A 25,473-nucleotide genomic window follows, 5' to 3' on the forward strand; every position below is an offset into this window, starting at 1 on the left:
ATCCTAATGACAGAATAGGTTTTACTTATGTAGGTAGCATTCAGGTTAGCTTTGCTACAGTCTCTAAAATTGTAAAATTCAAGGACTGGGAGGAGGGAAAAGGCAACTCAAGTACCTAAAACAGCGAGCGCATTTATCTTCAAATACTAAGGAGAGTTGTGAACACTGGCATAACTTTTAATAATATAATTCAACTTATAAAGACAAACTCTTAGTTCCTTACATCTGCCAGTAAGTCCAATGTAACCCATCTCTGGAGTCCAAGGAATACCTCAGGACTCCAGGCTCCATTTTTCACGGCACACGCTCCACAACATTTAAAAAAAGAATGATCTTTCTCTGTTAAGACATGTCTCCAATCTCAAGGTTTATGATAAATATCAGACTCTCACCTCTAAAGCTTTCTTCTCTCTTGAAGACTTGAGTGGGCACTACTATTAAACAGCTTAAGGAGTCCACTCAGGCATATGGTAGTACTTTGGGGGACGTAAGAACAAGGTTACGGTCTACCTGGACCACAGCAACGTAAACTATTAGACCTTGCTATTAGAAGGTGCCTTTCACATTTATTTCATCTATTCTCATAAAATCTGTGTGAGAGTGGGGCGCCTGTGTGGCTCAGTTGGTTGGGCATCTGACTCTTGATTTTGCTCGGTCGTGATCTCGGGGTTGTGGGATTGAGCCCCACATCAGCCTCCGTGCTCAGCATGGAGCCTGCTTGGGATTCTGTCTCTCTCGCCCTCTGACTGTCCCACCCCACCCCCTGCCTGCGCTTGCTCACTCTCTCTCTCTCTCTAAAGTAAAATAAATCTCTTTTAAAAAAATCTTTGTGAGAGACGATGATTACATTTCCCCACTTGACAGAGACTAAGTTTGTAGTGACTCGATCTACATCAGTCAAAAAGGGACTTCTGTCTGACACTTGGGCTCCTGTGGGCCAGCTGCCCACGATTCTTCAATCAGATCAGCTTTCCCAGCGGGAGAAGGCATGGACCTCCAGCTCCCCAGGGCCGGCTGTCCAACAGGTGAAGGTCAGTGACCTGTGCTTTTAGCACTTAGATGCTGCAGACCCCAGTACTGACGTTGGATTTCGATTTTATGGCATACTGGAAAGGGAAAACACGTATGCTGGTATGTCTGTCTGTCTCTGCCTCCCTGTTTCCCTGCTCCACACAGGCCACCTGTGCTGTGAGAACCTGAGATCACCTGAGGGGACGACACGCTTCTTGGAAGACGTGCTCTGGGCAGACCGCTCCTTAGGACCAAGTGTGCACCTCCAGGCATCAGCACCGTAGGGCGGTGCTCAAGGAAGCCAAGAGAACTCTGGCAGAAAGGACGGCAAGCCCTGACAGTTCCCATGCTGACAGGTACTAATTACCAGAGCAGCGACAAAGGCACGCATGTAAATAACCCAGGCCAACAGAGGACATGACATTTGTTTTTTTAAAGGCCCCATAAGCAAAGGAAGAAAAAAATCGAACAAGCCCACTCAGAGGTGACCTAGAGAAATAACACAAGATGCCACCAAATTCAAACCAAGCATTCTCTCAGAAATGTTCTCTAGGGCGGACTAGGGGATTATCTCTCAATAGACACGGATGCTCTGCAATCACCTTCAAGATTGAGTCTTACCAACTAATAACCTGTGAAAAACGCTGCGTGATCCATTTTTCTCCTGCCAGCTCCAACATGCTTGCATGAAGGAAAACAAAAGGTTGAACGGATGGGCTGTGGCCATTATCCCAACCTAGACAGTAGAGGAGAAACCCTCTCCAGGATAACCAGTGGAAGACAGTCTTTGTGGGATGGGCTTAAAGCCTCAGAAAGAATGTTGGCAAAACTGATAACTGATAAGGTCAAGCTTCACCACCACCTAACCCAGGAATTCAGGGTGGGTCAGCGCTTTCTCACGGGAGATTAGGCCAACTCTCCCAACCACCCAAAGATACTTTTGGTGCAGACTTCCGGTAGTTCCTAGGAGCTAGGATAACAAAGTCATATGCCTGCTGCTGGAAGGGACCAGCACGAGTCAATCTAGACTGCTGGATTCCCAACTCTGGGAATCACCTGGGATGCTTTACAAACAAATGTCTGGCCCCACCCAAAACCAACCAGATCAAAATCTCTGGGAGTGGGGCCCAGGCAGCAGCTTTTAAAAGCCCCTCAGGAGATTATACCCTGTAGCCAGGGTTCGGAGCTATTGGTGTAGACCAGGGGTTGGGAAACTTTTTCTGCAAAAGGCCGGATAGTAAATACTTTTGGTGTTGTGGGCCATATGGTCTCTGTCTCAACTCCTCAACTCTGTTGTAGCTACCACAGACAATAGGTAAGTGAGTGGATGTGGCTGTGTTCTAATAACACTTTATTTATAAACAGCCAGGGTGGACAAGAGTCAGCCCAAAGGCCATACATAATTTGCTGACCTGTGGATTAGACTATAATTTACCCTGCAAATGGTCATATACTTCATCCGAATGCATCCGGAAGCTAAAGTTTCTCAGGAAGACCGAACGATTAGCTCCAGAATAAAAGCTTCCGACATAACAAACGTATTCAGTGGAAAAGGCAAAGAGAAGAACACATTACAATGAAGAAAGCAGGGCATCTTCTTCTAGATGAGGAATCAATTCATTCTTCACCCAGAGAGAATTACGCTCACTGTATGAAATAAATGCATGCAACTGGAGACAAATTTTAAAGTAAATTTAAAAAAAGAAAAAGACCTCCCTCTTTCCACCGCTAGATATGAGCAATGTTAACAAGTTAATGAAGCAAAGTGTACAAAACAGTGACTTAATGCAAAGCAAATACAAATGTAACCACCCAAGTCAAGAAACACAAAGGTCTCCAATTGTCAGGTAGTACTTTCACTTTTCAATTTTTGTAGTGATCCTGAAGGCTGCAAGAAATTCCTTCACTACAACAATTTTAATAAAACTCCTTTGCCAGCAACACAACACAACACGTGAAGAAAGTAGGAGAAAACTACAACACGGAGCTGCAGAGAAGTAGCAGCTGAGCAGCTCCTGCCCCGCGCTCTACGGAGCATAAAATAGGCCTGGGTACCGAGCAGCCCCCAGAAATAAAGCAGAGTAGGGTTCTTAGTCTCACGGGGACATGTACGCTCAAATCCAGCCAGCATCTGGATCTGTTTTGCTCAGGGACAAAAAAAGGTCAAGGCTTGGATATTCTTAAGATACCAGATGGCCCAATATTGACACAAAATCTCTTCTCTCCAGTGAATGGAGTTTTATTCTGGTGATTTCCAGAACTCAGGGAGAAATCTGTGAAGGGTGTGGCAGAAATGCACCTCCCTTACTCCTACCCTCCTCCGTACCCTTCTGCTCCAATATTAAAAATGGCTGTTTTAGTTAATTCCTCTGTTCACCATCATTGCCTTATTTTCCCCACCATCCGCCATTAGGGATAAATCGTGTCCCCAACATTTAGTATTTACCAACAGCAGGTGCTAAATAAGTATCTGTTGGAAATGAAATGAATAGTTTGGCAGTCCTACCATGGGCCACAAGAAAGCCAAGAAGCAGATGGTGCTCTGCCTTCCATTTGCCCCTTCTAGTGTTGCAAAATTGCCAGATGACTTGTCCATTTATAATCGGTCTTTATTTCCAGATAACTTGAACAATGAGAGGGCAAGGTGTTTCAAAAGCACGATTAGCTCTTCTGCGCTGCCTCTCCCATGTCTAGGAAACAGTACAAGGCACCGAAGGCCACATATACAAACAGATCTCGGTTCAAGTCCAAGTTCTACCATTTACCGGCTATGTAAACTTGAAGAAGTAACTTAGCCTTCCCAGTATCGTTTCTCATGTGTACAACAAAGACAGCGTCATGTACATCAGAAGGTTGCAATCCCAACAATGCAGAGATAATAACACTAGCCCACTGAATACTGGCTCTTTTCCCTTCATGTCATTGCCGATGAAGGAAGTAATGAGAAATAAGTCCAGATGTTATTCTGTTCCCAGTACGAGAGCACGGAGACGCCTCCCTGCTTTAGACGACTAGCCCTGACAGCAATCTGGGCTGTGTGAGACCGGCGTGGCCAGAGAGAATTCCTTTGAGTCATCTAAAAGAGTTTTCCTCACCGTAATTGGTAGTTCAGGTTAAATGGCAAGCTGAAAAGAACTTGGTTAGAACCCCAGAGACAGCAGCAACCTGGTAAAGCACTTAGATTAAGTCCTAGATTCCATTCTGAGTCTTTTCCCAGATGAGCCAAGAGGCCCTGGCAAAATCCACTGGCATCTCCAGCCCTTCATGAAAACAGGCAGGCCCAATGTGGCCCCCGAGGCCACTTCCACAAGTGGATGCAGAGACTGCGTCTACATAGACACTTCTAGCAGGTCGGAATTCTGATGAGCGTGTCAGAATCTCAAGTCAACACTACAGAGTCATCTGCTTCCTCTACTAAAGGTTTCCTCATGCACCACTCAGGACAGCATCTTGAGTATTGTTTTTTTACTGGGCAGTCATAAAATTCTACGGAGCACAGGAAGGAATATAACTGAGTGCAATTCCCTACTTGCCCAAATGTCAAGGGAGAGAAAAGCCCATGGAAATACAAACTCTGATGCTGAGGGATGTCCCAGCATTAAAGGACTACAAGTTCTCAGTGCTCTTCATCTGCGTGCTCAGCTTTGCCCTGGGACTCCTCCTCTCTTGCTTCCCCCAGGGCTGGGTGTGGAATCCAACAGGGTGCTCGATGGTCGTCCTAACCCTGCATCCGCAAGGGCTCAGGTCCCCAGCCCCCACCTTCACTGCAGCCGAAGTCTTGGAGGCATGGGTAGTAGGCAATCTTCCCTTGAGGCAATTTTTCTTTTTCAATCACTGGCAAGAAACTTCCTGCCAAATTTTTCTGATATGTCTTTCTCCCATTCCATTCTTATTAGAAGAACTGACTGGAGAGCCTTTGGAGACTTAACCAAACCCAACTAGGGGACAGATAAGGTCCCTAAAGGCTACTGGGAAGAAACATTCTATTAGGTTGAATCATATGAGACTGCCAATATTCAGCCCTTTTTAAGCTACAAAAACAACAACTTCATATGGTTCAACCTAGCTTCTATCAAGTCACTTTTCTAAAAGGCTTCCAATCGCTAACCCTACGCTCTCAGAAACAGTTCTAAGCCTCCGCTGCAGCTAGGTGTGACCTCGGAAGTACCAAGTCCATGGGCTTCTAACGCTATGAGGCCACTGAGAGAGACCATATGCTGGGCCATAAGTCATCTCAGTAGAATCCCAAAGACTGAAATCTTACATGTGTAGTTTCTGACCACAATGGAATTCAATTAGAAATCAACAACATGACATCTTTAACAAGTGTCAATAACTGACTTTTAAAGAACCCCTGGGTCAAAAAAGAAACTACAAAGGACATGAGAAACCATTCTGAAATGACTGAAAAAATACCAACATTTGTGGCATGTAGTTAAAGTTGCACTTAATGAAGAATTCATACCTTTAGAGGTCATGTGAGAAAGTAAGAAAGCTCTCAAATCAATGATCTAAGTTTCTACTTTAGGAAGCTAGGAAAGGAAGAACAGAGTAAAGCCAAACTAAGAAGCAGGAAGAAAATAATAAAGAGGAGAAACCAATAAAATAGAAACGGACAAGAAACAGGAAAAGAAAAAAAAAAAAACAACCCAAAAGCCAGTTTATTGTAAAGATAAATACAATCAATGAAAGTTTAGCTACACTGATTTAAAAAAAAAAAGACACAAATTATTAATATCAGGAATGAAAGGACACCACTTCGGAGTGTCTAGATATTAAGAAAATGGTAAGGGAATTCTACAAACAGCTTTATAAACTTGACAACTTAGATCAGCAGTTGGCAAATTCCCTGCAGGCCGAATCAAGCTTGTTACCTGTGTTTACACTTTTCTCAGAGCAAGCCACACACATTGGTTTATGTATTGTCCCTAGCTGCTTTTGCACTATAAAGACAGGTTGAGTAGTTGCAACGAGACCATATGGCCCACAAAGCCTAAAGTATTTACTATCTAATCCTTGATAAAAAAAAGTTTACTGACTTTTAGATTAGATGAAATAAACAAATTCTTTGAAACACATAAATACCACAATTGATTCAAGAAGAAACAGAACATCTGAATAGCCTTGTATCTATTAAAGATACTGAATTTATAGCTGCAAACATTCCCACAATGAACTCAGGTCCAGATGGCTTTTCTGGTGAATTCTATCACGTTCTATCAAATACCAATCCCACACAAACTCTGAGAAGAGAAGAGAAGAGAAGAGGAGGGAACGCTTCCCATTTCATTCTGTGAGGCCTGATACCAAAATCAGAGGAAGACATTATAAAAAAAGAAACTCTGGAGATAAGAAACCTGCCTCTAAAAATTAGCACTGGGCTGACCACTGCATTCTGACGGATAGTTAAAACAAAAACCAAAAACCAAAAAAAAATCTCGCAGATAATGATATTTGAAGAACAAGAGATAAGACGACCTGGAAACAACCGTTAAGCCCGAGTCCTGACCTTCTCTCAGGGAACGCGATGCAGACCTCTCTTCAATTCCTGTCCCAGAGCGGACACCCCACCCCTCTCCTCCCCACAGCTTGTGAGGCCTATTCACCTTCCACAGCAGTTGCAGGAAGAAAGACCTCTGGCCCCCTGGCCGTAACTCCATTCTGACTTGCAACCCAGAATAAAGCTCTGACCGTGTCTTTAACGCTCAAGGCTGTGTCGCCAGAGCCAAATACCCGGCAATGTGGCAGTCACGTCACGGGTAAGGCCCTCCGTGTCTCAGCTAGTAGCAGCAGCACTTCCACACGTTCTTCCCAAGCTCACTGGCACCCACAACACTCCCGGCCCTGTGCACCTGTGATGGGCTGTTCGGTCTGGCAACTCTTGCTGGGAGGGGACAGGCTCCAGCGATGACCGACCGTGTCAGTAACAACATGCTCTGGTTGCTGAGACTGGACCGGCTTCCTTGAACACCTGAGCATCTGCTGAGTACTAATGAAATGGGGGCCCACGTCCAGCAGCCTCGAAAACTAAGAGGGATTCCCTCTGCGAACATCAGTGTGCGTCCGTCTCACTGAGGGTGGGGGAAGAGCAGCCCCCGGCCCCCTGGGTTACACTGAGTTCCTCCACCTTCAGCAGACTGCCCCACAAAGGACTCTACAAAGAAACAGGTGCTCGACACGGGCGACGGCTCCCGAATCTCTCCAGGCAGGAGGCAGGATCACCGAAGCCGCTGTGTGACCTTCCCAAGGTGATCTCTTCACGGCAGAGATCTCTGGGGGAAGCCCCTTTCCGCACTGACAAACACGACACGTGAGGTGGTTTCGTGTCGCTACCGGAAACTCGCCTATTTTCTCCCTTCCCCACCTGCACGGCAGGTCTCGGGGGCAGGGACCTCTGCGTTCCCGGGCTCCACCGTATCCCGGGCCCCGGCACAAGGCAGGCACTTGAGAAACCGTCGCTAAGCGGTGGCTGCGGGCTCTGCCTGACTGCAGAGCACAACCCTGACTCCCTAGCAGGATGTGCTGAGGAAGTCTAGGGAGCGGGCTTGCCCGAGTCAAGGTCGGGGCCTGCGGGTAACCTAGTGCAGAGGGGGCTTCTCAAGTCCCGCACGTGAGCCCCGGCGGCGGTGACTCACAGCCGGTGTAGGAGCGGTTGTCGTCCTCACACATTCTGTGCAGCTGCTGGTACTCCTCCTGAGCCAGCTCGAACCGCTGCTGCTTAATCTGGTAGATTTCTTTCTTGGCGTTGAGAGCCTCCTGGGCTACGATCAAATACTCCTTCAGCATCCGTTCCTGCTCTCGCCGCCACTGTTCTCTGGGATCCTCAATCTGGGTAAGCTCTGAAATGGAAAGGGTGAGAACGTAAGTGACTTAAGAGTAAAATCTTTAGGCCGACCAACAGTCATGCAGTCATGCAACTGGTCGATGTGAAAATTAACTGCCAGGATGCACATTATGGAAGCATCTACATAACAAAACTTCCTATAGCGCAGAACACCTTCTGTTCACATACCCACAGTTGAGACGAGAAGAAAACTCTACGGACATGAAAAGGTTGGCTGGGGGGGGGGGGGGCAGAAGACGATACCACACAATTTTTCACACCGTGAATAAACACTGGCGGAGATGAAACCAAATGAGCTCATCACCGTCAAACTAACGGCTATTTCCAACCTTCTTCTCGCAGACTTCTTTGGCTTGGGATGCCCCTCTGATCCAGCTTGCTCCCCTCCCCCTTGCCTCCACACCACACCTGCAGCCCTTCTGCGATGTTTGTGACCTTCCTCACCTCCTCCCACCTATAAATTCTCCCCTTTTCCACTCCGGCTTCCTCACTCTACAAGGGAGGCTCATGCCTCCCTCTGGCTCCAGCCTCTCTCCTGGGCTCCCATTTTCCTTCCAACTGCCCCCTACACACATCTCCCCCTGGAAGGACCCAGAGTAATTCTAGGTCGTTCGTCCAAAGCAGAACTCATTCTCACACAGCGTCCTTTTACTACCGAAACCGGAAGCAAATAGTGACACCGCAAGCAAGCACATGCTTATCCTTCTGCCTCGCCTCTCGAAGTGAGCGGCATCATCTGGATCTACCCACTCAGCCAACCTGGGGTTCATCCCCAGAGAGTGCCTGCTCTTCTCCCTCACCCAGAATATTCCATGGGTCATCAAGAACTGGTGATTCCTGCCCCTAGATATAATAATGACTGGCGACACACCCTTCACTCCCTCTCCCCTGAGTTCGCTCGGATCCTCATGACACCTCTCCAAAACCACGCAGGCTTCCTGCCTTATCCCACCAAAGGCCATGCTCAGTGCGCTCACCAAAGTCGCCTTCCTAACTCTGCTTGCAATTCTTTAGCACATGAGTATCTTTTATTAAAGCAATATCCTCCGCATGATGTCGGAGTCCCGAGACTAACTCACCAGCTTCATTTCTACCTTCTGTCCTTTCCCCAGGATGAATTTTTCCAAAGTGCTGCAGCTTCTGTCCTTTCTGCCCACCAGGAAACCCTACCACCTTCCAAGTCTCTTTCTGAAAGCAGCTCCTTTGTGAAGCCTCCTCGGCCCCTGCAAGCACATACGCCTCTGTGCCATGCGGAGGACTGCAGTTCTTGCCGCTGGGCGCCTAACTGCTTCCATGTTTCTGTTTCCCTCCTACTAAACTGCAAGCCCCTCAAAGGCAGGCACGCGGCCTCAGTCGGCGTTCTAGTCTCAGGAGCTTTCAGTCATCCGAAAGCCAGAAGCCATCGGCAACTGTTGAATGCAAGCTCACTGAATGCGGAACGGACGGGGCAGTCGGCTCTGCAGGCAGAGGACGACACTCCCAAAAGCTGATCCTGAGACTGAGGAGGCAGACTGAGCAAACGGGCCAGACACCCAGACTCGGAGAAGGCTCCCCTCCTTCACTGCGACAGATCTCCTAAGGGACATTTCAACATAAGTGTTGCCTCCATTAAGTAAAAAATGCAAAGCCGTGTCCCTGTTCCTAACTTTGAGACCCCGGGCTGTGGTGGCTGTTTTAACGATGACATATTGGTAAATACATGCAAAAGTAAGGGAGAGCTCAGAGAAGTGCTGGCAAAATTCCCCCAACCCAAATTCTAAATAAATATGCAATACACCATATGTTAACTAACTAGAATTTAAATAAAAATTTGAAAAAATAGGAAGCAAGCAAGCAAGCAAAATAACTCTTTTAAAATGTACCTGGGGAGCTCTCCTCTATTTGCTAGTTGGGATGCTACCTGACTCACAAATCGTTTCATAAAGCCAATTAGATCTTAATAAATAAATAAATAAATTTAATTAAGTGTGCTTGGCCAGGACTGTAACGACAGCCAAAAGGTGGAAACAGCCTTAATTCCAGCATCTGATGAGTGGATAAATAAAACGTGGTCTATCCGCACAATGGCAGGTTATTCCGCCGTAACAAGGAACGAAGTGCCGCTTCATGCTACGACACGGATGAACCTCACACACGTCATACTGAGTGTAAGAGGTCGGACACAAAAGGCCACAGAGTGTATGATTCCGTCTATATGAAATGTCCAGAAGAGGCAAATTCAGAGACAGAAAGGAGATTTCATGGTGGCCGGGGGCTGGGAGGCTGGAGGGGGAATGGGGAGTGACGGCTCATGGGTTCCACGTTTGACTTTGGGGTGATGAAATGTTCTGGAACCAGACAGAGGTGGTGGCTGTACAACGCAGAACACACCAAATGTCCCCAAACTCTATACTTGAAAATGGTTAATTTTATGTTCTGTGGATTTCACCTCAAAATGGTTGAAAAAGTAAATGTCATGTCATGTTTACCTTACCACAGACACACACACACACACACACACACACACACACACACACATACACACACACAAGTGCTTGCTAGGATGTTTCAAGGAAGTTCTCCGTTTAAACCGCCTTCCGCCAATATCCCCTACCCCCCTTCACAGTGCCACCCCAGGCCCCTACTGGAAAGCCCCTCCAGGCCTCAAGAGCTCACACCAGGAAATAAGAAACCAAATACAACAACAAAAATCAGGGTCCTGAGCTAGCCCGGAGTTCACATTCCGTGGGCCTGGGGCGGGGCAGAGTCACGGCTGTGTCCACAGCACTGAGGACCGCCGTGGCCCGCGGCCATGGCCCACACTCTGCCCAGCACACCAGACGCTCTTGGGGGCCTCGAAGGCGGTCAACCCGGGTCCCTCTGGTTGACCTGCACGGTTCCAATTTAATATCTGACTCCTCAGGTTCCATGCCTTTAAAGAGTTTTAGAGGTGTGCTATGAAGCCTTGGGTTCTCAGGAGAAAGTTTTCCGGAACGCAGTGTTTGGCCTCCATGTACATTATATTACAACAATAATAACCTTTCCTGTTCCTGGAAAAAAAAAAAAAAGTTGGGTTCTCTGATGTCTTCATCACCCACAGTGCTGAGTCATCCCACTTATACTCAGTGGCTAGAAGAAAGTCCTTGGTGGCTACTCAGTTTTTGGGTTCATGGCCATGTCTAGAGTGTCATGAGGAATCCTTGAGGGTAGACACTGGGTCTCACTTCCCTGCGTCCTCAGAGCCCAAAGAGTGGCCAGCACAGAGAGGTGCTCTCAAACATTCCCTGTGACAGCGAGCAGGTGAGCGAGAACGCCCACAGCAAAGAAGGGGGCACAGAGGGATGAGGATGTTGGGTTTACAAGAGAGGCGAGCCAGAACGGGTCCAGGACCTCAGTGGCAGGCAGACTTTCCAGAAAGGCTGGGTAAGGCAGATGCCTCTGCCATTCAGTAATACCACCTGGGCTCGGAGAGGCCAAAGACTGCTGATGAAGGCCCGGTGCACATGTGCCCAGGCTCATGGGGCAGCAGCCCTCACCTGCGGGGGCGGCCCACCAGCAGCCGGGAAGGGAGGCCCAGACAGCAAGACACCTCGAACACCCACCGTCGTGAGGCACCAGGTCAGCTGGGGCTTCAGGGAGGGCTGCCCTCCGGGAGCCTCACTAAGCACCGCTCTCTGTCCGGTGGCTGGTGGATTTACCCAGAAGCCCTCCTGCCCCTTAGATAACTGCCTGGGAGGGCAGATGAGCCAGGGCAGTTCCTCTCCCCACTGCCCAGTCTTCGGGTAAGGGTTGCAATCAAGTGCAAGGCTGACCACCGCGTATCAGAAAGTCCACTGCCCCAGGACTGAGAAAGGAAGTCTCGCCATTCAGGTTTCCGAATGCTGACTCGGGAGGCTGGCCAGGAGGCGCCAATGCAGGAATCGGCCCCAAAGACACCAACCTGGGTCGACCGCACTAAGGGGACGTGAGGAGCCACGGGACCGGAGTGAGCAAAGGGCTTCAGATCGCTCACGGGCTCGGCATCGTGCGGCCTCGGGCCCTCCTGGCCTCCCCCGCACTTAATGCACTGAAGGACAGCAAACCCGCCGAGGGGAAGCCACGCTTCATGTCCCCAGGAGTGAAGAATGATTAAATGACAGAAACACTGAGGGTAGCTAGAATGAAAATGGGAGAGAGTGCAAAAGTGGGAATCTGAGAGAGAAGTGGAGCCCCCCGCTGGGACCAGATGGAGGAAGGCTGATGAAGGGGCGGCAAGCCAGGAGTGAGGGGCAGAGACCAGCATGGAGCCTGTGAACCGGGCTGTGCCAGCGTCGGCCCCACGGCCACTCGGGGCGCAGCGCGTTCTGCGGCGGGCTGTCCCGCGCAGCGCACGAAGTTCAGCAGCAGCCCTGGCCCCTGCCCGCTCGATGCCCACTAGCTCCTCTCCCGGGCGCAACAACGGAAAATGCCTCCAGACGTTGCCAAGCGGTCCTGGGAAGCAAGATTAGCCCTGGTCGAGAGCCACGGCTCTACCCAATTCTTCCAAGAAAGCTGGTGTGCTTCAGGGACCCACTGTATTATTCGAGCTGTAGTCTTTACACAGTTTTCTCCCTTCACAAAGATCACAAAGGCCTGGTATATCGAAGCTGAAACTGAATGTGTAAGACAAAATGAAGTTAAGGTAATCACTTGGACATTTATTGTTCCAAGAACTTGCAAGCTCCACTTTGTAATAAACAACCTTCTCATTATGAAAGATATTTCTATTTCCACACTGCCTGGGAAATGTATTCCCTTTATTAGGCATTAAAACCGTCCATTAAACATATCCCGTGCAATCCTGGGCAACACACAAGCAAAGGAGCCACACAACGGCTTTGCTTTTTGTAGAACTCCACAAACGACAACCTCAGGTTACATTTATAAAATCCAGCTGAATGCTGCATTGGATAGTAACGACTGCCTCAGCTCTACAGAGAGAGTTCTTAACTCATTCCCATATAGTAACTCAAATGTGGGCGTCTACTTACTATTTATGTGGTCCATGTAATAAATCCCAATCTGTTTATCGTATACAGTCTCCCATCCTAAAGGAAGTTCATCCCCAACACAATCGGCAAAGGTCAATGGCTTTGTTATCCTGCAAAATAAAATTAGGAAAGCAAATCTGAAAGGTCAATTTTGTTAAGTTTGCTGAATCGACTCTAGAATTAGGTCTTAATACAAAATTAGATATTATCTCATCTAATTGACTGCTTCTGCTCCAACTATTTAGTCGGGAAATTAATTCACCGGCTTTGCCTGAATAATATGCAGCAACAATATCAGTACCCTCGCAGTTAAAAGCATTCCTATGTCAAAGTGCAACTTTAAATAGCAGCGAAAATAGATATGGACAGTTACAAAACAGGTAAAACGAGCATCTTCTTCCTATGCTTAATGAGGTCATGACACTGGAACCTCCGCAATAGAACACCCGTGTTTTGTTCTCATTCCCTTACAAATGCCCCCCCAAATGTTTCCGTACATGACAGCTTAAGTCTATCTAAAACGTACTGGTTAAGTTTCATCTACCAGAGCTCATCAGTCAAGGAGTTAAACATTACCCCCTGACCAAATGCAAAAAGCCCAGCAAGCCTGGCACCGATACAAGGAGATACCTACTCCATACTGCCTGTGGTCCTTAGACAGTAAGAGTCGGAAATGGCAAAGGGTCCTTTTTGTTTTCTGGAGAAAAACAACAAAAGCACATTGTCTACAGACCTCTCTCTTTGAAGTAAATGTGACTAAGGAAACCTTGGCTTGACATAGATAGATAAAGGGTTTCTCCCAGATAAAGGGAGAACCGCCCCCTCCCCCACATCCCATGATCACATTGATTGACAAGACAGCTGTTGTATAAAATAGGCCACGCCTTATAATTGTCTGAGTCTGGGCAGCTATCTCCTCGGCTGTCTCTATAAATGCACAGTGACTGGTATGCATGGGAATCCGATAACCTAAATTTCACTAACTCAATCCTCCCACATCTTCTGTTCAAGTCCCTGGCCCCAGGAAAGTGAGATACCACAACCACAGCCAAACCTCACAAGACCAGTATGAATTCTGAACATGTTATTTCCCCAAACTGGTTAGACAGCCAGGCTCTGTCTCTCCCAGTAGCATTTAGAAACCGATAAACACCATCAGAGCGGCATAGATTGTAATTCGTCTTCATTTTACACATAGTTTTAAGATGTTAGAGTCAATATCAAAACAGCAAAATACAGAAGGTAAAATCCGCCACAGCCAGCCTGCCAAATACAATGCACTCAAAAGTGCACCACATCACAGGATGAGCCTTGGGCATGCCGTCTGTCCCACCATCCCGCAACACCAACGTCCGCAGCACGATTCCTCGGCAGGCCCGGAATGGCGTGATGGTGGCGCGTTCCAAGTCAAGCAAGTAACAGCAGGGTGTGGTGCGTGATTCCGGTCCCGAAGGGGACCAAACCACAACAAAAACAATGCTACTTTAAGATAAATGGAGTCCTGAGCACATCTCTGCCATTCTAGATTCACATATAAGCTTAGAGAAAAATGCCCAAGCACTGGGGTGTTGTTGTTTTTTTTTTTAAGATTTTTTTTTTATTTGACAGAGACACAGCGAGAGAGGGAACACAGGCAGGGCGAGTGGGAGAGGGAGAAGCAGGCTTCCCGCCGAGCAGGGAGCCCGATGCCGGGCTCTATCCCAGGACCCTGGGATCATGACCTGAGCCGAAGGCAGACGCTTAACGACTAAGCCACCCAGGCGCCCCAGCACTGGTGCATTCTAAGGATGTTCACATCTATGATCTCATTTCATCAACAAATAGAGGTGGGAAACCTGACCTTACAGCACTACAGAGCCTAATTCACTTCATTAATTCAGAACTGCTATAAAAGTAGGGGCGCCTGGGTGGCTCAGTCGTTAAGCGTCTGCCTTCGGCTCAGGTCATGATCCCAGGGTCTGGGATCGAATCCCGCATCGGGCTCCCTGCTCCGCGGGAAGCCTGCTTCTCCCTCTCCCACTCCCCCGCTTGTGTTTCGTCTCTCGCTATGTCTCTCTCTGTCAAATAAATAAATAAAAATGTTAAAAAAAAAAACTGTCATAAAACTATTTTAAGTTCCTATTTTCATTTTTCGATCCAATAAACAATGCAGGTAATTATAATAACACTTCCATACTTGTTCTAAAAATAAACAAAATGACACATCTACTGTCTCGGTGAATTTTATTGTGGCTTGATACAGAATCTGTATGTCTCGGATTCCACTTTCTTTCCAAACAAAGCATGGAGTTTGTACGGTCATCCACAGAATCAGTACTACAAAGCTAGCCGATGAGGAGGCACGCCTCTCACAGTCCAGCTCACGTCAGAAGCAAGGTCTCTGCACCCACAGAGAAGTTATCGAGTCCTCGCTGTTGGTCTCATCAATCCACAGGGCCCACACTTTGAGCCCATCTACTCACCTGACAGTAGTCTCAACAGGCTCAATGATGGAAGTTTTCCAACTCCCAAAAGACAGAAGTGGTAAGCTAGAAGGCAAAGACAGGGGTCCCTTGGGCAGGCAGAATGCAGCAAAGGGGCCATCTGACAGCAAGGAGAAGCACATAAACCCACTCCCTGGCTTCACCCATCACACTGTGAAACACGCACACCTGCGGCAGGACACCCATGACAGCCAGCTTCTAAGATGGCTCCCAATGCTTCCTGCCTCCTGCTGTTCATGGCCCCGTGTGCTCCCCTCCCCCACTGCATAGGGTGGAGCTGTGCGACCAACAGGATACTGTGGAAGTGACAGCGTGTGGCCTCCGAGGTGGGAGTCATAAAAGACACTGTGCTTCCACCATGTTCTCTCAGACTGCCAGCTCTGGGGGAAACCAGCAGCCATGTTGTGAGCTCACTCAAGCAGCCCAATGAAGAGACCCAAATGGAGAAGAACCGGAGGCCTCCTGCCAACAGCCAGCACCAACTTGCCAGCCACATGAATAAACCACCTAGAGAGTGGATCCACCAGCCCCAGTCAAGCCTTCAGATGACTACAGCCACAGGCAGCATCTTGACCACAACGCCTCATGAGACCCAAGCAAGGCCCACCCAGATAAACTTCTAAATTCCTGTGTGACAGAAATCCTGTGCTCGCTGTCATTTGAAGGCACTAGATTTCAGAGTTTAATTTGTGATGCAGCAATAGATAACCAATAAATACTAAGCCCTCACATCCCTTCCCACTCTATCAGATACTGTAGTGGACATTTGTGGTGATGACCCAGGCTGTCCTCTACTAGGAGGCAGTGAAATGCAGAGAAAGTTTCTTCGTCCTATTTAAGAACATTAAAATAAACATCTACACTGCTCTTCTGATTCATCTATCCATGAGAATGACACACCCTCCAGATTTTCAGACAGCTGCAACCTCATCACATATAGACGCATTTTGGCATGACTTTCAATAACAGCATTGAGAATGTCTAAATTTATTGTCCTAATTATCATTCCAAAATGTTTACGGGACAAAGACTTCATGGTTTTCTGTTGCACAGCACATGCCTCCATGAACATCTGAAACTGTACCAATACCAAAATGATGTTTTTTTCCCAAGAAAGGTGTTGGTGAGTAACATTACTTCGGTGATAAGTAAATCGCTTCAGATGAGTTGTTCAATTTTCTAATGTATTTGATCACATTGCTACAATGAGGAGAGCTGAGTAACTCTTGGTTCCCTTTTCATTGTCAGAAGGGCAAGGTCTGGGAGTCTGGAACAGTGGAGTTCTTTTGGTATTAGTTTTTCAGCAAGGACTGCTTTCTGGCCATTGTTGGCTAAAAAGCATGAGTCCTGCATGTCAGGCTGAGGCCGGAAGCCACCTAGGCGAGATCTCATCCGTGGCCAGAGACAACCAGCACCCTCGGCATGGTGGAGGGCTTCCTCCTGGACAATCTTGTGACCCCTCATGCTGCTAGTGGTCATCCTTCCAACTGGGTGGAGACCCTGATGTCCAATGGCTCTTCCTCAAGAGCATGTGGTTCTTCTGCAAGTGCCCAGTGTCAAGGGCCAGGCAGGGCAAAGCCCTGGGCCGGTGTTCCGAGTCCTCCCCGAGGCAAGGCCAAGGTTCTGTCTCCACTCACAGGTATGCCGGCCCAAGTTCGTAAGTTCTCATCTCTCCAGAAACTTAATGTTAGATTTTTCCAACTAACTCCTTCCCACAGTCACCAGACGCAGACTCGGGCATTTCTGTTTCTATTACAAAGGATTTAGGAACTACACCTACATAGGAGAAAAATGTCCATTCACACCACCACTCAAATACAACCATTATTCCTATTTTGGTGTGTTTTCCTCCATCTTTTTTCTGTGTTCTTTTGGTTGTTTTTTTTTCTGACATAGTCATGATGGCACAGTATATACGATGTTTTATCCTGCCTTTTCCACTTAACTTTGTAACATGTATACTTATTAATTCATACCTTGAGTCTCTCCCAAAATTCCTGGAGATGGCCTAACATTATAGCCTAAATATTCTGCCTCCCTTGTTATAAATTCTCTGTAAACATCACCTGGAACAGTTGAATAGATTAAGCTCCTTGAGAACAATTATCGCATCTCAACTGCCTTTGACCCCTAGGACGTGATCTAGGAATAAAGAGTTTGCATTTTTACCAACAGTTTGCTAAGCACTCTCCTACTATTGACACCTACGTTATTTTCTAATTTCTGCTAATATAAATATTCATAAGCTCTGCTTTGGAAAATAGTGCAGCAATTTCTCAAAACAGTTAAACACTGGGGAGCCTGGGGGGCTCAGTCGGTGAAGTATCTGCCTTCTGCTCAGGTCATGAGCCCAGGGTCCTCGGATGGAGCCGCTCATTGGGTTCCCTGCTCGGCGGGGAGTCTGCTTCTCCCTCTCCCTCTGCCTCCTGCGCATGCTCTGTCTCTCTCTCTCTCTTTCAAATAAATAAATAAAATCTTAAAAAAAAAAAAACACCACACAGTTAAACACCGAGGTTCCATATGACCCAATAATTCTACAACTAGGTGTATACCCAAGAGAAATGAAAACAAATGTCCACACAAATGAATGTCCATACTGGCATTACTCCCGATAGCCAAAAGGCGGAAACAACTAAGGGCCATCAACCGATGAATGGATAAATAAAACACGGTCTACCCATACAATGGCATATTATACAACCATTAAAAAAGAACGGAGTACTGACACATGCTACAACGTGGATAGACCCTGAAGTCGTTGTGCCGATGAAAGGAGCCAGACACAGAAGGCCTTGTGTTGTGTGGATCCATCTATAAGAAATGCCCAGATTAGGCAAATCCACTGAGACAGAAAGTAGATCAGTGGTTGCCAGGGGCTGGGGGAGAGGGGATGGGGGTGACTACTAATAGGTACAGGGCTTCTGTCAGGAGTGATAAACATGTTCTGAAATGAGACAGTGGTGATGGTTGCCCAATGTGAATATACGGAAAACTAATGAACTGTATGCTTTAAATGGTGAGTTCCACTGGGGTGCCTGGGTGGCTCAGTCGTTAAGCGTTTGCCTTCAGCTCAGGTCATGATCCCAGGGTCCTGGGATCGAGCCCTACATCGGGCTCCCTGCTCGGCGGGAAGCCTGCTTCTCCCTCTCCCACTCCCCCTGCTTGTGTTCCCTCTCTAGCTGTCTCTCTGTTAAATAAATAAATAAAATCTTTAAAAAAAAAAAAAGAAAAAAAATAAATGGTGAGTTCCATGTTATATGTGAATCATACCCCAATCTTTAAAACTATGATGAAAGAAACATCTCTGCTTATTTTAAAGCTCATAATCTGTATTTATAATTATTTTCCTTGAAAGGGTTCAAGAAGTAAGTTTTCAAGGTTGAAGAATATGAAGCTCTTTTCTCCGTATCTCAGATTCAACGCAGAACCCTCACAGTAAAGTATAAGGAACAGGAAATGAAATCACCTAAAACCCAGAAGCCCTGGATTCATGTTTTCATTTGTTTTCCTTTCTTCTTTGTCCTACAGCTCATTTTTCCACAGCAAAAGTCATGCTACATACAATTTCATATGCTGATTTTTTTCATTTGCGTATTTCCCCGTGCCCTTCACCTCCTTGTCAGCACCACTTTCCATCACGTTGGCATCTTCCATCATTTGCAGTAAACCCTAATTCATTTACCAGGGACCTTGGGTCATCTCGTTAGGTATGTTCCAATTCTCTGCTCTTTATTGTGAAGAATGAATATGAGCTTACAGTAAGCACTTGATATAAACTGCCAAAGTGCATTACCCTCAGCATACACTCCTACCAGTGAAGCAAGAGATGGCTTTTTTCATTACCCTCTGGGGATATCTTCAATGCACTTGCTCGGGCGCTCAGAATAAACTGTATGGCACAATCGTGCTTTACTCTCAAGGAACACGTTGGTAGGGAGTAGAGGGTAAGTTTAACAGCATTCTCAGAACGCGGGGGAGCGGAGGAAACATGGTGAACAATGAACTGAGAAGCTGGGTACCCACTGTCCCCATGCTTCAAAGCGTGCGCTCGTAGTGGCCAGCTCTCACCAGTCCCCTCACCCCGTCCCCCGATCCGAGCAACCCCAGCCAGGAGAGGCGCTCTCAAGCCCCCTCAGAGATATTCCCACTGCAGTCTCCCCTTAACAAACGGCTCTCCTTGGCCTCAGCAGAGGTAATGAATACGTTCTGCGGGCCAATCTTACCAGAGTTGGTCCACGAGAAGGGAGAGAATGATGGATGGCACCGACGCTGGCTTCTTCTTGTGCCCGTTTGCCTGTCACATCCTGCAGGGCTTGCGGCCCTGGACCATCTCAGTCAGTGCCGGCTCCAAGAGAGCCATTTATTGCCGCGAAACCCTGGATGAGTCATTCTGTTTCTCTCTGGGCCTCCGTTTCCCAATCTTCAAAATGGGGATGAGCGAGCAAACCTGCCAGGGTCGTGCTAGCCGGGCGTGGGCGTCACAGTGCAGGGCCAGCTGCGTCCACTCCCCTGCCCGCCCCCCCCTCAGTTCTCCAGTAGACCTGCTTCAGACCCTATTAGTTTCCTTTTGCTGCTGTAACAAATCGAGACAAACCTGGTGGCTTTAAACAACACAAATGTATTATCTTCCGTCCTGGAGATCACGAGTGCCGCTGGGTTTCGCAGAACTAAAACCAAAGTGTCAGGCAGGCTGCATCCCCTCTGGAGGCTCTAGGGAGGAGATGTGTTCTCTTGGCTTTTCCAGCTTCCTCCATCTTCGAAGTTAGCCACGGCCAGTCGAGTCTTTCCCAGGATGCCATCTCTCTGGTTTTCCCTCTCCCACTGGCAGAGACCCCTGTCTCAGAGTACCCTGGGCCCACCCGGATATCTGGGATAATCCCCCCCCGCCCCGCAAGATCCCTAACTTGCTCATACCTGCAAAGTCTCTTTTTGCCACGTCGGGTAACACAGTCCTGGTTTCCAGGGATGAGGACACGGACATCCCGGGAGGCCACTATCCGGCCAACCACAGCCTGCCACTGGGGAGAGCTATGGGTAGCGATCCAGTGCGTCCAAGAGCGTGCCCTCCTAGCCGGCCAGGCTCAGGGCGCTGGAAGCTCTGACAGCAACTACACCAAAGCGCAGAAAAGTGGAGGAGGGCAGCAGAAGGTGAAGGCAGAGAGAAAAGGGTAACCACAGATCCTTCACATATTTTCCTTACCAAAAGGGAGACCAGGATGATCCTAGGGCGGGTAACCACAGATCCTTCACATATTTTCCTTACCAAAAGGGAGACCAGGATGATCCTAGGGCACCTGGAACAAGATCATCTTTATATTTCCAACTCGTGCTTGTTTTTAATATGCTATTCAGAGGGGATACCAATGTTTCCATTTCAGTTCCAAACCAATCCTCAAGAAATTATAATGACCTCCCTTCAACTTTTCTGACCTACCTGGCTCCCCGTGAGCTTTACAGCTTGCTGGAATAGGGACATCAACTTAACATGGAATCTAACACATAACATCAACTTGACATGCAATGACTATAAAGATTATAAACAGATATTTCACTTTTTTTTCCTACAAAGTCTATGTTTTGCACTCAGAGCCCATCTCATTTTGGGCTCGCGACGACGGACGTGTGCAATCGCCCACGTGGCTGTGGCTACGGGGCTGGACGGCACAGCTCTAGGGTCTTGCCTCACTCTATCATTGTCTGGTTCTATGAAAGATCACAGCAAAATCCACCCACTGGGACTGAGAGCCCTTAAGAAATATCAAGCCTGAAAAGCCATCTTCCATAAGCCCCTAGTGGGGATCTTGAGAGATTTCCAAGGTTTCTAAGACCCCAAAACCTCATGCAGGGAACTCTTTGCTTCCCTCCGGCCCCTCACTGTCCACCTGCATTCTCAGAACCCTCGGGAACTGCCCTTCCCCAACTTGGATTGTTCTTTCCCTTTGCCATGCCTCCCTCCCATCCCCATCCTGTTCCACTCCCAGTGCGTCTCCCAACACGTGGCCCAGATGCCTCCTGTCCAGACCCAGCCCATCCGAGCAGGAAGTAAGCTGCCCTTTCTGTGGCCAGCCTCAGCACTTTCTCTCTCCTCCCGGAACACCTATTAAAACTATAAGCAGAACGTGGTTATTTGTTCGCATAGCCTCTCCTCCCAAGTGTCTGCTCCTTCCGGACAAGAACGGCATCTCCTCCCACTCTGACCTGCCCCCACGGAGCTCCAGGGGGTCTCCCACAGGTGCCACAACCGCACACCCCCAGCGGGAGTCACAGACTTGACCTGAGTGGTGAAGGCAGTCTGCCACCACACGTATGTCTCTGGTAGCTCTAGGGCTGTTTTTAGATGTCTCTGCCTCGACAGAATACGCTCAGGGGCAGGTGCGCAGACCTGAGGCCTGAGAGACTGGATCCAAGGGAGCGGGCTGCAGCGTGGCGGGTGCATCTCCTCCTCTTGGGGATGGGAGTAACAGGTGCTCAGGATCTGTTTACTGGCGCAATAGGAATAGCGGGCTTGTCGAGTTAGAAATGGCATCCTGGGCCCATGGCGCTAACTGAGGGGAGGCAGTGCACACTGAGGGGCCCTCACGAGGAGACCCAAAGACAGCTCTGGGTCCTCCAATATTCCCCGGCTGCCTTAAAAGCCCACGCGCCCACCCCATGCCCGCACAAGACCAGCCCTCGGTGCCCAACTCCTGCAGACGGACCCGAGCTGGTCCTCCCCTGGGCTCTAGACCAGGCGGCTGGTCACAGGGGAGAAACCCAGCCCCGGCAGGTCTCAGCAGGGAGGGTGGACAAATGACGACTTCCAGGAGAGTCTGACTTCTGGAATCTGTCTTTTCCAAAGAGGAACCAGAAAAGCAGGCATTCCAAAATACACACACGGACAGAAAGCAGATCCGTGACTCTGAGGGACTGGAAGAGGAACGGGGCACATGCTGGGGGTGGGGAACATGGGAGATGGGAATATTCGAAAACCAACGCAGTGATGCTCACACAGCTGTATTCATTTGCTAAAACTCACTGCATGACACTGATAGGGGTGAAGTTTGTGGTATATAAATTACACCTCACTAAAGGTCATTTACGGTGGGAAGAAACAACTTCGGGATTCTGAGTCCTATGAAACACTCTGGAAACACTTCATTGTCATCTCACCTTAAGTTGTCACACGCATCTGGCACTTCTGATCCACAAATTCCAAGTTATGGCTCATCAATGTCCCAGAACGTCCTCCAAATGGCTGGACACATGCTGACACATTCTCTAAGCTAATCATTTCCGATCCTCTGCACGCGTTCGTCACATTACTCCGGATCGGGCACTCATGCCATAGTCATGACCCATTAGTGAGCGGTGAAGTCCACTGAGTAGGTCCCAATCAGTGTTTTAGTTTAAAAAGAAAATAGGAAAGCACATGACACCTCGTGGGGGTGGCATGCTATGTGCTATGGTTTTCCCTCTCCCACTTGCAGAGGTCCGTGCTATGCTCTAAGACTTTTCTTTTGGTTGTGCGGGTGCTACAAAACAGTGCCCTGCCTTTCCGCAGCAGGCGGCAGGGCCTGGAAAGGCAATGCTCCGGGACACACCTCGAGGTGAGTGAAGCCAGTCGTACATGAAGCACTTGGCGGGTAGGGCACCGCTGACCGCCTCGCGCGTCTTGCAGACCCAACTGAAAGTGTGCAGCACACCCCCAGCCCCGGGGCCAGCCCACACGGTGCGCTCTGGCCACAGAGGCAGAACCTCCTTTAATCAGCACAATTTTAAGAGATGAGTCCATTATCATCACCCTCATTTCACCTAGGGGGAAACTGAACTCAGGGGTGTGCGCCTAAGACGTGGCCAGACCAGTCCCGGCCCTGGGAAGAAGCCCTTGAGGGTCACCAGCTGGCTCCCTGCACGCCCACTGGGCTTGGAGGGATTCCAAGCAAAAACGGAAGGCCTCCAAGAAGACGCTCAGGGGCAGGTGCGCAGATCTGAGCCGATCAGGCAGCAACTACCATTGCTGGGGAAAATGCTAGAAATAAAGATGCCGTCAGAATACAGGTATACCTCCTTTCATTGCACTTTGCGAATACTGTGTTTTTTACAGATTGAAGGTTTGTGGCAACCCTGCACAGAATAAGTCTGTTGGCACATTTTTTCTAACAGTATTTGCTCACTTCACGCCTCTGTCACATTTTGGTAATTCTCGCAATATTTCCAACTTTTTCATTATTATATTTGTTACCGTGATCTGTGATCCGTGATCACAACTCACTGAAGGCTCAGATGACGGCTAGCATTTTTTAGCAATAAAGTATATTATAATTAAGGTATGTACACTGTTTTTTAGACATCATACTGCTGCACACTTAAGAGACTACAGTATAGTGTAAATATGACTTTTATATGCACTGAGAAACCAGGAAGTTCATTTGGCTCACTTTATTAGCGATAATCGCTTTACTGCAGTGTTCTGGAACCCAACCCAAGGTGTGCCTGTAAGCATATACGCACCACAGTCCACTTCGAAATAATTTTTATCTCCCCTACTCTCCTGACAAACTTCTAGTGATGAAGACTCTGATGGGAGTACAGCTATGGAAGTGAATGACCGCCTTATTTTTAATATGGACAAAAGGCTAGAGGACGGAACTTACTCCTTTAAAAACAAAATGTAGTGTCACAGAAGCTTGATGCTTACCTTAGTACCAAACACAACTGACAGGAAGGGATGTTTAAAAATCAAAAGAGGAGGTTTTAAGGAAGGATTTGGGGGAAAAAAAAAAAAAAAGAAAGAAATAGTAACAATTGACGGAAGAAGTAAATTCAACCGAAATGGGAGACGAAAACCTCACAGGCCAAGGAGAGCTGGGAGGCCCAACAATAACATTCTTTAGAAATAGCATCACAGGGGGAGGCGACCAGGGAGGGTCCTGGCCCTCAGTTCAGACAAGCAGCACACAGTGGTGACGTCACAGTCCTCTGGGCTCTGTGATCTCAATTTCAGCTTTGCAAATAGTGCCCACATCAAGCTCACCCCTTTGCATTATTCCCAGTTGCAAAGGTCCTGCACCAGGCTTTTAAGAATAAAAGGATTTTATCGTGCATCCTTTTTTGCACTAATTACCTCTCCCCCCACCCAAAACAGCCAACTTTTCTGCAATCTGTTTTCTTTTTGGCATGAGAATTCCATTCTTTTTCTAAATGCATCTTTGCATATATCACCAACTGAATCCACGAACAAAAGCAAAGGGGAAAATGCCTGAACATCTAAGACATTCAGTCATCCATCAAGCTCCTATGAAGAAACACAGGCCAGGTGAGGCTGCGGGGAATAGTTAAGTTCTCAGGGACAGTGGGTCTTTCAGGTCTTGGAGCTCCTTGGGAATCTGAGATAAGCAAGCCATTGATCTCCTCCCTAGAAAAATGTGCCTACATAGACACCCAGAACGCTGCCCTCAGATGTATGCAAAATGTTGCCAGTCCGGGCAGTCCAGTTTCAGGATCCCTGTTCCCAAGGCTCCCCACCCACGGGGAAGAGGCACCAGGTAGAGAGTGCAGCTCCTGGGGGAAGGGCCGGATTCACCAGCCAGCGGTAGGTTCAAAGCGGGAGAGAGGAGCACCGTAGGCGGCTTCTGACCTACCCGGGGAGGGCACAGGAGGCTGCTAGAGCCACGGAGGCCGGTGCCAGACGAACCGGGGACCTGCCCTGGCCCCCGGCAGATGTAGCAAGGGCGGGTGCGGCGAACGGAAGCCTCCCCAAGAAGGCGCGGGCCGGCCTGACAAAGCAGGGCTGCGGTCTGTAGGCGGTGCCAAGTCAGGAGGAGTGGGGGGGGGGGCACGCAGGCCATCATCAGATCAGCTGTGTGGAAAGATCCCTTGGGCTGCAGAGAACGTGGCCCGCAGGTGGAGGGCCCGGAGGGGTGGGCAGAAAACGATGAAGCCGGAGGAGCGTGGGGCCAGGGGAGCAGTGACAGGGCCAGGACCTTGGCCGGGGGCGGGGGGGGGGGGCACGCCCGTGGAGGCCGTGCGCTACAGGGAGAGGAACTGGGACACCGCCGTTCGCTCCCGTGACCCTGCCGGGGTCCCTCGGAAGTCACATCGGGAAGGTGCTGCGTTTGAGGTCTGTCGCGCACACCCATCCGAGGGGTCATTCTTTAGCGGTGGGAAG

The 25,473-nt window shown here is 48.5% G+C and overlaps 1 protein-coding gene across 1 annotated transcript in view; it reads right to left on the reverse strand.

Moving 5' to 3' along the window:
* The window catches only part of WWC3 (WWC family member 3), a 112,362-nt gene that overhangs the window by 59,034 nt on the left and 27,855 nt on the right, over positions 1-25,473 (reverse strand). Inside the window, exons 2-3 of the mRNA XM_078065073.1 lie at positions 12,844-12,953; positions 7,647-7,850 (exon numbers count right to left, since the gene is read on the reverse strand). Coding sequence (XP_077921199.1) covers positions 7,647-7,850; positions 12,844-12,953 — 314 coding nt within the window. The remainder of the gene's footprint in view (positions 1-7,646; positions 7,851-12,843; positions 12,954-25,473) is intronic.

The sequence above is a fragment of the Halichoerus grypus genome, chromosome X (genome assembly GCF_964656455.1).
Source record: "Halichoerus grypus chromosome X, mHalGry1.hap1.1, whole genome shotgun sequence".
Classification (NCBI taxonomy): domain Eukaryota; kingdom Metazoa; phylum Chordata; class Mammalia; order Carnivora; family Phocidae; genus Halichoerus; species Halichoerus grypus.